This window comes from Podarcis raffonei, chromosome 7, assembly GCF_027172205.1.
Source record: "Podarcis raffonei isolate rPodRaf1 chromosome 7, rPodRaf1.pri, whole genome shotgun sequence".
Classification (NCBI taxonomy): domain Eukaryota; kingdom Metazoa; phylum Chordata; class Lepidosauria; order Squamata; family Lacertidae; genus Podarcis; species Podarcis raffonei.
In genome coordinates this window covers 34973385-34987587 of record NC_070608.1, presented here as the reverse complement: position 1 = coordinate 34987587, position 14203 = coordinate 34973385, and the positions used below count along the sequence as shown (strand labels likewise).

Sequence of the window (14203 nt, the reverse complement as noted above, 5' to 3'; positions counted from 1 at the left end):
ATCCCTTGGAAGAAAAACATCTCAGGCATAATGCTGCTTCTTTATACAATGTCCAGCTGAAGCCAAGCCAAGTCTTCTCAGAAACATCAACATTAGGAAGCAGCTTTCAGACCAAACTAAACATTTTAAAATATTTGTGGAATATGGATGCATCTTCATTTTGAAGATAAGAAAATTAATCAAATAATTTTTCAAATAAGAAATATATATGTGCAAAGTTAGTGTTTGGTGTAGTATTGCCCAAGAGGGAAACTATGGGGATAACTGAATCTGAAAAAATTGCTTTGAATGTCTTACCAAGACCTATCAAGTACCATTCCATTGTTGTGCTACTACTTATGGATAGTGAATGATTTCTCTTTCTGAAAAAACTTGTCAATGTTATTCTCAAACCTTCATGCCAAAGGACAAATATCTCCACTTCCATCTAAAGATAATGGTTGCTTAAACAGACAAAGATAATTCATTCTTTGTCATATCTTTCAGTTCTTAACTTTAGGGAGAGGGGGGAGAGAAGAATATCACAAAGAGGAGGTTATTTTGCAATTTAAACTACTTTCTCTTCTTTTATTCAATACATTTGCATACAGTTTAATTATGTGCATTTCTAAGTGGTGTACATAAAACAATCAACACAAAATGGGAAAATAAAATAAAAATTTAACACCTGACATTGTAGATGAAGACTCCATGCACTGCAGTTAGGTTCAGCTCTGTTTTTTGAGTATTTATTGAAACAGGCTTCATGTTGCAGAAAAAATAGATAAGCTAAACTTCAGGAAACCTGAATTACTGGGAGCAAGAGTCTGCTAGAAACCAAAAGCTGTACTGCTGAGAAGTATTACCATTGGAATTTTCAATTAAACAAGAAAGCTCTACCAAATGAATTACAACAGCATAGGCAATTGAGTGAATACAGACTTGCCCCTCCACAGAGGGCTCATTCTATTCACAAAAGCAAGTCTGATCCAAGAGAGGTGAAGGGGAGACAATTAACAATTTCACCTTTTCCCATGTCATCTCCCATGTTGTTTTGAAGGATTCCCCCTTACCAGAGCAGATTTTCAGAGGAAATTTTCAGAGGAGGCAGCAGGGGGAATTAGAAAAAGTCAATATCTTCCAACAGTGTCCAGTTAGCTGAGTAATTGCATCTCTGGAATCCAACCTACTTTTAATATTCAGCATGCATAGCTACGGTACATAAGAATTTTCTTCTATCAGTCATACAGAGAGAAGTTATTGGTGCACAGGTATTGGTTACATACTTGGGAATAAGAATATGAAACAGACCAGCTTCATATCAAGCTGACTGCATAGCACCCTGGAGAATATGGACCTTTTATTCATTAATTTAAAAGAAACAGTTTCACCTCTGTAGCACATGGATTTTTATATATGCAGGGAAATGAAAAAAATTATGTAAATTTCCATTTTAAATCAGCCATCAATTATTTGAAGCCCCACAGCCAAACACAAATGGAACTCTTTATTACTGTTCTGCTATTATTTAAATACTTACAGTGAAAAATACGGAAATCAATGTATGGATGAGAACCTCTTCTCTCTGTTTCAAATCCTGCCCGACTTCTTACTCGTACATCTCCTAGAAATAGGGTCAAAAGTGAAATACACCGTGTCGAAGAGCTACAGAGAAAATTGCAACCAAGCACAGTTGCAAGGTGTAGATGTTTCTGTATGTAGTGTAACAGTCATACAGTGAACCTACTAAATGCCCTGATCAATGCCTTTTATTTTAAAGATGATAGTTCAAAACAAAGTCTTTAAAATCTTTCAAACATGCAATTGCATGCTCTCCATAAAATTTTCCGACCTCATCAAATCTAGCCATAAGTACATAGATGAAGTTGCATCTGCTATGCTTTATCACCATAATGAGGTGAAAATAACTAAACGAGAACATAGAATTTTATTTTGCTTCTTGCTACAACTGAACAGCTCACGGTATTATCCAGTTTGGAAATAGCAGCAAACCATGTTATGTGAACTAGCCTTTGACCAACACACTCACTCCTACCCCAACTTCCTCATTTGTTTTAAATTTTAATTTGGCTTGCACAAATCATAGTTTGATCAGCCATAATGGCAAATTATTACAAGGGAAGTTGGGGAGGGTCTATGTGAGCTTAGCGCTGTCAACATAAAAAAACCTCAAATTACAATCTTTGAGTCAAATGTGCCCCAATAAAACTATATTAAGCATGACACCATTTGCAAGCTAAAGTATGCCTTCACTGAGAACTTTATTTTCAGTATAAAAAAAAACCTGCTGATAAATTATCAGGGTCAACAATACCCCACAACTCAAAGTACATAAAGCTACAAGAACAGTTTGTAGGATCTAACTGACCCCACAGTTTTTAAAACATAAAACATACTGCGCTTTTAACATACATATTATAACAGTTACACAAGTATAACTGTGCAATAATCATGAGTTGTGAATTACCTGCAACAACAAATCTTACAGACCTTGCAACCATAGCACACATTACTCAAGCAGCACATTTCACAACTGCGTGAGTAGAACAGACAAAATGGTTACATGAAGCACATTGTTGCTGCAATTTTCTGTTGCTGCATTAACAACAGAAGCAATAGCTTCCTCTTTTATGCTGTCCTGGTGGAAGGCCCTACCAATTCTGAAGCTTCCTCCCTTGACATCTCAGACAATATGACTATGTTTCTGTATTCATCTCAGAGTATAGTATAACCAACTCCAAACTCACTCCATTGTGGCTGTTAGCTTCTAAACAGTACTGGCATTTAAACAGGTAATGTCTACTACATTTGAAAAAATACATTAGTGGCCCCCATTTCATTAAGTGTTTTAATGTGGTATAGAGACTCATCACTTCACAAGTATCCATATCACTTTTACTTTCATTATAATGAAAGAAATGATCTCAAGCATTTTTGTTATAATGATGATCTCAGGCTTGAACTTGTGGCCTAAGATTGCTGCAACATTCTGCATTAAAGCAAGGGTGAATAATCTAATCTGCACAGAGGGTCAAATTCAGAACTGGCCAACACTCTACAGGCTATTTTGACTGGTGGGCAGGATTGCTCAGCTGTCAATTACCTGACATTATATATCATCTGATTCAAAATTCAACTAGTCAGAGCAGAAAAAAGCTTATCTTTAATCTTAGTGCTAAGATTTAGTGTAAGAGAAATGCTGCTTACGCTTTGACCCTGGCAGACCTATTTAGGCCTATGAGCCAAAACTTCACTACAGCATTTTTTTAAAAAAGGGAGAATCATCTTCTTTCTCTCTTAAGAACCAAAAATGCTAGTTGGTATTGATATTCCGGAATTTGTCAGTAAAGAATCTTGAGGGAATTTCTTGTCAGTCTCCCTCCTTGCAACGGGCCACAGTTTTCCTTACTTTATCCACTGGCTAGTGGCACATTAATGACAAAGTCAGCAGTTGTTACATTCCATTCTCCGCAAATGTGTTCATTTCTTAGCCACTGCCTGGTGTATGTTTTTAGCTGCTAGAGCTGGCTGGTTATAAAAATACCTGAAGAAACCTTCAACAACATATTTTGGAAATTTATTCCTATAAGAGTAAAGGGATCACCTAAAGTCCATTGATTATGATTATGAAAATATTGTTTTCAAATAACCCATTTTCTCTTTTCTTACAAAATATGAAAAAAGCAAATTCTGGGCTAAGCATCTGTAGTTATGTTTGTCTGCATCCACTACAGAAATCTGCTTGCAAAGCAGGTCTTCTGGTTTCTCTTATCCCCATATTCCAGCACCCTACAAGCCCTCAAAATCTGCTCCAACGGGTTTCCTACATCACTGCGGTAGATGAGAGGGACTATAGGGGAAGGAGAAGTAGTAGGCCCATGGTGTGAGCAGGCATAACACTGGATCCCATCCATGAAAAGAAACTGAACAGCATTTTTCATGGACACTTCAATCCCTAGGATTTTATGTGGGTGTATTTTTAAGTTCTGTCAGTCACCACAATACAGTGGTACCTCTGGTTAAGAACTTAATTCATTCCAGAGGTCCGTTCTTCATCTGAAGCCATTCTTAACCTGAGGTACCACTTTAGCTAATGGGGCCTCCTGCTGCCGCTGCACAATTTCTGTTCTCATCCTGGAGCCAAGTTCTTAACCCAAGGTACTATTTCTGGGTTAGCAGAGTCTGTAACCCGATATGTTTGTAACGTGAGGTGTTTGCAACCCGAGGTATCACTGTACAGTGGTACCTCGCAAGACGAATGCCTCGCAAGACGAAAAACGCGCAAGACGAAAGGGTTTTTCGTTTTTTGCGATGCTTCGCAAGACGAAAACATCTTGCGAGTTTGTTCCCTTTTTTCTTAAAGCCGCTTGAAGAGGCGCAGTTGCGATGGACCGTGCTTCACAAGATGAAAAACATCGCAAGACGAAAAGACTCGCGGAATGAATTAATTTCGTCTTGCGAGGCACCACTGTCGTGGTAAAACTGACTCCACATACTTTTATAATAAAAAAAAATCTGTATTTCACTTGATTCAAAGTATGGGGGCACTGAAACACCACATGGAAATCAAAATGTCATAATGGCTAAGGAGTATCTGGAACTGGAGTTGTGAGACATTTACATAAGCATTTTATGAACTTTTAGCACTGTGCATTTGACACGTCTATTGATTGAGGTTTAAGGCTAGCTCATGTTATGCCAAACTCTATCTATGCATTAAATGGCACTGGTAAAATCTAAACAAATTATTTACTTATTTATTAAATTGATATCCCACCCTTCCTCCCAAAGGAGACCAGGGCAGCAAACGTGTGATGAAACGAGTGATATTTAAAACAATTCCAATACAGCTGAAGACTGGGTAAGATCTCAACTTAAAATGCTTCTTTAAGAAAGGAAGGACAAAAAGAAAACAAACAGCAGCTGTCAAAGAGGAGAGATTTTAAATGGTAGGTGCCACAACATTAAAGGCCCAATTGTTACGCTGTGTAGAACAGATATCCTGATGAGATGGTACCTGTTGGAGGCCCTCACCTGCAGAGTGCAGTGACTGATTAGGCATATATAGGATAATATTATTTTGCCAGGTATTCTAGACCTAAGCTGTACAGTGGTACCTTGGGATGTGAAGGGGATCCATTCCGGAGCCCCATTCGTATCCTGAATAGAAAGTAAGACGCAACAGCACATCTGTGCAGGTCGCCTTTCGCCACTTCCGCACATGCGATTGACGTCATTTTGACCATCTGCGCATGCACGAGCAGCGAAACCCGGAAGTAACACGCTCCGTTACTTCCAAGTCGCTGCAGAGCGCAACCCAAAAATACTTATCCTGAAGCATATTTATCCCGAGGTATGACTGTATAGGGCTTTATGCACCAAAACTAAAACCTTGAATGTAGCCCTGCAGCTACTTGGTAGCCAATGCAATTTTTTCAACAGTGGGGTGTGTTGGCTACATCCTGTCCCAGTAACCATACAGTATTTTGCACCAGCTGCAGCTAGCGGTCTTAAAAGGCAGCACTCCTCGCCACTGAGGTCACCTGGACCTCTGGCAATGAAGATGGATCCAGGAGCAGCCCCAGACTACTAGGCTGCTCTTTCAGGGGACCTATGACCTCATCTACAACAGGCAATTGACCAATTATCTGGACTTGGGAGCCACTCACAGCGCCTTTGTCTCACCAGGATTCAGAGTTAGTTTATTGGCCCTCATCCATCCCACCACTGAACCCAGGCACCAGTCCAGGGCTTGCCTGGCATCTCCTGGGTCAGATGCTACAGAGAAGTAAAGCTGGATATCATCAGCATACCTCAATCCTCATTTCCTACTGACCACTCCCAATGGCTTCATATGGATGTTAAACAGCATTGGGGGACAGGATTATACCCTGCAGCAGCCCACATCACAACTACCAGGGAGCCAAAAGACCATCACCACTGTAACGCAATGCCTCCAATACCAATCCCACTGTTGGCTCAGAAGGCTGCTATGATCAATGGTATCAAAAGCAACTGAGAGACCTAGGAAGAATAACAGGGTCACATTCCCCTGTCCTTTCCCCAATAAACATTATTTATCAGGATGACCAAGAAAAAATTACCTTTGTACAGTTGGCCAGGTTCTACACAAACAACATGCTCAATTAAGAGCTCATTATTAAGCTCATTATTAAGAGTTCAAGAACACATTCCAGTTAAGCAAAAACACTCAAGGAGAGAGTGAAAAAAAGCTGGTGAGGGGTGTGGCATGTGAAGAGTGCCAATGACCCAATAGAGAGGTTTGGAAGTCTGCATTTGGCCCCCATGCATGTGTTTCCCCACCTCTGTTCTATTGGTACAAAATTTAATGTTGGTAAATATAGCATACTTCAATCATAAGCACTGATTCAATTTTGTGTGTTTTACTGTAGCCACAATATACACTTATCTGTCAGATTTATTACCATTTACTGCAACATTAAAGAGCACGCCATTATGCTCAGCATGGAAATTGGCAAATATACAGTGAGAAATCAAACTTTGGCTACTGAATGTGTTTAAGCTGAGTTTTATTAAACTCTCCTAGAAATAGAATTAAAGCTAGATTTCAGATTACAATACAGACAAGATACAATCTGTATTGAGAACAAAAAAAAATTGTAACATTGATAATAAACTATTACTATAAATGGCTACAACACTGAATTGTGCATTCCACATTACATTTGCATCTGATGGCTTGGGCATGTACATGGGCTTTCAGGAGCCACCAACTACTTCAGCCCACTGTGCTACCCCCTTGCCTTCCCCTACAATTCACATTCAGTGCTGCAGCTGGAAGTGAAAATTGTTCCTTCTTACAAGCATAGACTATTTTGGATCCATCTTTTTCCAACTCAATAAAATGTTTTTGTTACTTATATTGTTATCTTAAAAGTTTTGCTCTGCTTTACACAGAAGACACGTTCAAAGACAAAAAGCAACCTCAAATGTAGCATTTTATATAGCACTGCATCAAATTTAAGCACCCCGAGTTTTGCAAGCACCAGTTATAAAAACATATCCTCACTTCCGGAGGCGGCGCAAAACCGTGATGGCGGACCTCTTCGAGCTCTGAAGAGGGGCACCGCAGAAAAGGGTTGCTCGCGACGGCACAGCGGCAACCCATCAAGATAAACCACGGGCAGAGTGAGTCCGTGGCCGTGGGACCCGGCGGGCACCTGGAGCGACCCCGAAATCACAAAAGGAACCCCGTAAGGGGCTCCGGAGTGAAGGAGGGGGAGCGGTGCTGTGGGTTCATCGCTCTTTCTGCGGAGGCGAAGCCGCGCGGCTGTCACGGATGAGCGCTGACCTTTCTTCCAAGAAACATCGGGCTGAAACATCAAACCCGTGAGTAAGGACCTAAGATTTTACAAATTAAATTGGAAAATTTGGCTAAAAACGGGAGACGAGAAAGAGGAAGTCCGTCTTCCGACACTGCTTTCAAGATCAAAGCAGACGGTCTAAGGAGCGGAAAGCGCTGTGAACAGGGAAGCTTTGAAGCTTTAAATCGGGACTTTCGTGCACATTTGAATTTTACTGTTAAAGAATAAATACAGCATAAAATTGACCTGGAGCGGACACCCCAAGGGCAAGGGAAGACTCTAACCCCAAATTCCCGGGTGGCCGGGTAAAGTTGTTTAAACTGCGGAACTGTTGCAAGCTTCCAGATACTTTTGCAACTTTTGAGCTCATCTAGCTGAAGTGGATACAATTGCAGGCACCTTGCTGGAACTTTGTTATATATTGAAAAGGGCTCTGCAGGACTTTTCTTTTAGCATGCTGGAACTAATTTGTTTTTAAAATTGTTTTTAAAGTTGGAACAAAGAGACTTTAATTGTGGAAAGTTACCTTCTTCTTACTAAAACTTTGGTGGCACTCCCCCTAGAGGACATTGGGAATACAGAGGCCTGGGAAAGTTTTTTTTTGTTTACCTTCTCTCAATAGACTGTTTTTAATTCTGGACTTGCCTTTCCCATGGGATTACAACATTTGACCTTGAACGTTGACTGATGAGTGGCACAGGAAAGACAAGAGCAGCCAAAGCTAAGGAAGCTAAGGAGAAAGAGAAAGCAAAAAAGCAAGCACAGCTTTTGCAAACAACTTTAACTCAGGGACGTAGATTATCAGTTCCAGCTGTGCTTGCGACACAAAAAGTAGAAACCGAAAAGCCTGAAAAATCTGAAGAGGAAGATATGGCAGCAGGAGGAGCTGAGGCAGTACTGAAACAAGTTTTGGAACAACTGTCAGCAATAAATCAAAAAATTGATAACCAATCAACAAAAATTGACCAAGCAACATCCTCGATTCAGAAATTGACAGATCAGGTTTCCCAACATACTCAAGCAATTGAAAAATTGCAAGGAGCAACAGAAGAGAATCGTAAATTGGCAGGGGAAGCCGTTCAAATTGCAACATCAGCCAAAAAAGAAGTCGAGGAAGTTAAAGCGGAAGTCAAGCCTCTTCATAAACAGATAGGGGACCAACAAACCTATCTCTCGTTGGTGGAATTGAAAAATCGCGAGACCAACCTTAGACTAAGGGCAGTCCCAGAAATTGAACAAGAAGATTTGAAAGGACTTTTGACAATAGAGTTTACAAAGTTCTGGGACTTAAAAGAAGAAATTGATTTTAAAATTGTATCGGCTTTTCGGTTGGGAAGATTAGTAAGAAAAGATAGATCCAGAGACTGCTTAATAGCTTTGAGATCAAGGGAGGAGAGAGACAAAATACTAGGCCTACACTTCAAAAACTCAATTGTGATACAAGAGAAAAGGGTGGAAATTTATCGAGATATTCCTAAACAGTTATTGGACTTGAGAGCCACCTACTCAGATTTGGCTAAGTTACTGAGACTCAACACAATTCCTTATAGGTGGGAGTTCCCACAAGGGCTATCATTCACTTACAAACAGAAGAAGGTTAAAATAAGATCACCAGAGGACTTACAAAAGTTCCAGCACGACCACGGAGAAGACCTCCAAAAAGAAGCAGCAGCTAATTGGCCTATACCCAACCCAGGTGGAGCAATACCTGCACCTTCGGAACCAGAGGAGAAAGAAGATACACCGCTCTAGGTGTAGTAGAATAGTTCAGGATGTCTCTGCGGCTACTCAGTTGGAATATAAATGGCGGAAATTCCCCGGAGAAAAGAAGGAGGTTATTTCACATATTGAAGAAAGAACAATTGGATATTATTTGCCTCCAAGAAACCCATGTGACCAGGCTCCACAGGAAGGTTTTGGTAAATAAAAGATTAGGCCAAGAATTTATTTCGTCTGACAAAGTAAAGAAAAGAGGAGTGGTGATCTATGCTAAGGAGAGCCTGATACCCAAATTTCTATTTAAGGATGAACAAGGAAGAATTTTGGCAATTGAAATTCAAACCCAAGGAGAAAAAATATTGATATTAGGAATTTATGCCCCAAATGACGGGAAATCAGAATTTTTCAAGAAGCTGCATGAGACGTTGCTGGACTATCTGGACTATGCTAACATCATAATGATGGGAGATATGAATGGAGTGGTGTCTACACATATGGATAAGTCTCACAACCAAAACTTAACATCTGATGGCAGACTGCCCAAAACTTTTTTCGAACTGACTGACAATCTGGATTTGATCGACATATGGAGGACAAAGAACCCCCTAGGTAAAGAAGGAACTTTTTTCTCTGAGGCCCACCTGTCTTGGTCAAGGATCGACCAAATCTGGACCTCCAGGGGGCTGGCACCCAAGACTAAAAAGGTGGAAATCTGCCCAAAAACATGCTCCGACCACAACGCCTTGAAAATAGAACTTAGATTAACTCAACCCGGTTCCTTCAGATGGAGAATGAATGACACACTACTAAGAGATCAAGAGATTGTGAAAAAGGCCCAAAAAACATTAAAGGACTATTTTGAGATAAATCTGAATACTACAGTTGAAAAAAGAACGATCTGGGACGCAAGTAAAGCTGTTATGAGAGGGTTTCTGATACAACAGAATTCAATCAAGAAAAAACTCTGGAACGGAAAGAAGGACAAAATATTGGAGAAAATACACCAAGGAGAAAAAAAACTGAGAACCAAACCAAAGTCCAAGGAGGTGCTGAGAGAAATTAAATTCCACCAAGCAGAATACTCAAAATTGATCAATCAGGAGATTGAATGGAAAATAAAACAGATGAAGCAAAGATCTTTTGAATCAGCAAATAAATGTGGAAAGCTGCTAGCTTGGCAGCTGAAAAAAAGACAAAAGCTAAATACGATAACAAATCTAGAGATTGATGGAAGGACCGTACAGAAACCAGAAGAAATTAGGAGGTGCTTCCACAGATACTTCAAAGAACTGTATGCACAGGGGCCCCAGAAAGAACCAGAGATAGATCAATTTTTAAAGACAAATGGACTATCAAAAATAACTCAAGATAAAAGATCAATCTTGAACTCTATAATAACCACACAGGAAATTGAAGGTGCCATTCAGAATATGCAACTAGGCAAATCTCCAGGCCCGGATGGACTTACCTCCAAATATTACAAGGTTCTGAAGGACTATTTGATACAACCTTTGTTGGAGGTATGTAACCAGATTATGGATGGGAAGAGGGCACCAGAAACGTGGAAAGAAGCCTTCATCACATTGATACCTAAGTCAGAATCTGAAAAGACTCAGCTTAAAAACTACCGTCCCATCTCACTCCTAAATGTGGATTACAAAATATTTGCAGACATTTTGGCAAATAGACTTAAAAAAGTCTTAAATGAAGTAATTCATAAAGACCAAGCTGGCTTTCTCCCTGGTAGACATTTATATGAGAACACTAGAAACATCATTGACATTTTAGAACTTTTGCAGACTAACAGGAACACAAGGGCGGTGTTAATCTTTATTGATGCGGAGAAAGCATTTGACAATATATCTTGGATGTTTATGAAGAAGAATTTGGAGGGGATGGGAGTGGGACGGGGGTTTGAGAATGGATTACATGCAATCTATTCAGAACAAAAAGCTAAATTAATAGTGAACAATGTGGTGACGGAGGAATTTAAAATTGAAAAAGGGACACGACAAGGGTGCCCTCTATCCCCTCTGTTATTTATTTCAGTCCTGGAGGTGCTATTGAATATGATCAGAGAGGACCGGTTGGTACAAGGGATAGAGGTCGGAGTGAAACAATATAAACTGAAAGCTTTTGCAGATGACCTAGTTTTGACACTGCAGGAGCCAGAATCCAGTACAAAAAGAGTTCTCGAACTTATATCTGAATTTGGTCGGGTGGCGGGATTTAGGTTGAATAAACAAAAAACTAAGGTTCTGACCAAAAATTTAACAATTACAGAAACAGAGGGGTTTCAGAGAGAAACAGAACTGAATGTGGTTAAAAAAGTGAAATACCTTGGGATCTATTTGTCCTCCAAGAATTTGAATTTATTTAAGGATAATTATGAGAAATGTTGGTTGGAAGTTAAAAAGGATTTAGAAATTTGGTCAAGATTGAAACTTTCCTTGCTGGGAAGAATTGCAGCTATAAAAATGAATGTGTTGCCGAAAATGTTATTTTTGTTTCAAACCTTACAGATCGTGGACAGAGTGGTTTGCTTTGGAAAATGGCAGAAGGATATATCTAGATTTATCTGGCAGGGCAAAAAGCCCCGAATAAAGTTTAAAATATTAACAGATTCGAAAGAAAGAGGGGGGTTTGCCCTGCCGGACTTGAGGTTGTATTATGAAGCTGCAGCCTTCTGCTGGCTGAAAGATTGGTTTTTGTTGGAAAACACCGATGTCCTAGATCTGGAAGGTTTTAATAATGCTTTTGGATGGCACGCATACCTATGGTACGACAAGGTTAAAGCACATAAATTGTTTAAAAGCCACATTGTCAGAAAAGCAATTTTTGCAGTCTGGATGAAATATAAAGACTTACTAGAGAGTAAAACTCCGAGGTGGCTATCACCAGTGGAGGCCAAGGCCCGAAAAAGACCCAATATGGAGGCCTATTGGCCGAAATATTGGGAATTGACTGAAAAAATTGGAGACAATTGGAAGTTGCAGAGCCAGGACAAACTAAAAAATAAGGTGCGAGACTGGCTACATTATGCTCAAATTCAAGAGGTTTTCAAAATGGACAAAAAAGTTGGTTTCCAGGTGGAAAAGTCGAAACTAGAGACAGAATTGTTAGAACCAAAGACAAAGCTGTTATCTAGAATGTATAACTTGCTGCTTATGTGGAATTTACAGGATGAGACAGTTAAATCTGCTATGATTAAATGGGCACAGGATGTTGGACACAACATTATGTTTGAAGACTGGGAAAGGTTATGGAACACCGGAATGAAATTCACGGCCAGTACGGCCTTGAAGGAAAACATTATGAAAATGATATACCGGTGGTACATGACCCCAGTCAAGTTAGCTAAGATACATCACCTGTCTGACAATAAATGTTGGAAGTGTAAGGAAGCAGAGGGGACTTTCTTTCACCTCTGGTGGACATGCCCAAAGGTTAAGGCTTTCTGGGAAATGATTTACAATGAGTTGAAAAAGGTATTTAGGTATACCTTTCCCAAGAAACCAGAGGCCTTCCTGTTGGGCATGGTAGACCAGAAAGTGTTAAAGAAGGACAGAACTTTGTTTATGTATGCTAGTACAGCAGCAAGAATACTCATCGCAAAGAACTGGAAGACACAAGATTTACCCACGCTGGAGGAATGGCAGACGCAGTTGATGGACTACATGGAGATAGCTGAACTGACCGGCAGAATCCGAGATTTGGATGTAGAAACAATTGAGGTGGACTGGAAAAAGTTTAAAGACTACTTGCAAAAGTATTACAAACTGTATGAATTTTAAGACGGTGCATGATTTGAAAATGATACGCTTTAGCAATTAAGATTAAGTAAATAGTAAACTAAGTGATAAAAGAGAAAAGGAGATAATATGAAATTGAACATGTTATGTTTATTTTAAAGGTATAAAAATTCTGACATAATACATTGAATATAGATACATAACATGCAAAAGTTACAATAAGGTATGACATAAGGTAACAAATTGCTGACATTGTTAATATAAAGAACGCAGAATCGGAAGGGGTGGGGAAGTCCAATTTGGGATTTTTGTTAAAAAAAAAAAAAAATGGTTTCTTGTAAACTCCTTGTTTGTAATGTATAAAATTTGGAAAGAAACGTAATAAAAAATATTATAAAAAAAAAAAAAATATAAAAACATATCCTCAGGAGGATGTTGTCACAATTTCACAGTAATAGATATAACTCTAACCTCTGTCATCAGCCAGCAGACCATGGACTGTATGTCCTGTCTTCCAGGGTGGGGCCAGCCCTGCCCACCCTTAAGGCAAGGTGAGACAACTGCCTCGGGTGGCAGGATCCACAAGGGGCAGCAGATCTGGCCGCCAACAAATACATTGCCTGCTGCTGCTGCTGCTGCTGCTGCTGCTGCTGCTGCTGCTGCTGCTGCTGCAACACACTCCTTGGAGGCCAGATCTGCTGTGTCCTTGGCAGGCTTCCCACCCCATGCCCCCTATACAGTGGACTCTTGGCAAATAGGAGGTGATTCTGGTCTCTTCTCACACTTGGGAGGAAATGACAGGCACTGCCCTCTGGGGTCTCCTGGGATCCGCACCTGCCCAGTGTGATTCAGAGAAGGAGCCCTGTCCTCCACGACAGACTTTGATTCCCGCTTCAACTGTCAAGTAATGTTGATTTGATTCCCTGCCTTGCTCCCAATGTACATCTTTATTCCCTGCTTGTTCCTGGTGTAGATCTTCATTCACACAAAATGTCTTGGGCAGCCCTATTCCAAGGAGATCATCATGGCAAGTGAGAGTAACCAACTTGGTCCCTTCTACTAACTAGTGAAATAACAGCTGTTCCAATGCTCCCCCCCTTCCTTTTTCCTTCTGTCTTGCGCCTCTTGAGATTGTGAGCTAGTTGACAGGAGTCTTATACTTTTATTATCTTAACATACAAAGTGCTTAAAATGTTAAGTGTTAATATTAATAATTTTCACCATGGCATCTAAGCCTGTTACCAAAATTTTGGAAATTCAAATGAGAGTGGAACCAGGGAAGGCACTGATCAAGCATTTTAGTATCAGACATAAGGAAAGAATGCCAGAGTGTTTGTGCACTAACTGTTCACCACAGTGTTGCATCTAAGTTGACCCTAAACAGAT

At 40.0% G+C, this 14203-nt stretch overlaps 1 protein-coding gene across 2 annotated transcripts in view; it reads right to left on the bottom strand.

Annotated features, from left to right (window-relative positions):
- Positions 1-14203, bottom strand: part of PDE7A (phosphodiesterase 7A) — a 58401-nt gene that overhangs the window by 23656 nt on the left and 20542 nt on the right. Inside the window, exon 3 of one of the 2 annotated variants that reach the window (XM_053396022.1) lies at positions 1520-1603. The exons of the other annotated variant lie outside the window; for it this stretch is intronic. Within the exon in view, the coding sequence (XP_053251997.1) occupies positions 1520-1603 (84 nt within the window). The remainder of the gene's footprint in view (positions 1-1519; positions 1604-14203) is intronic. 2 annotated transcript variants of the gene reach the window in all.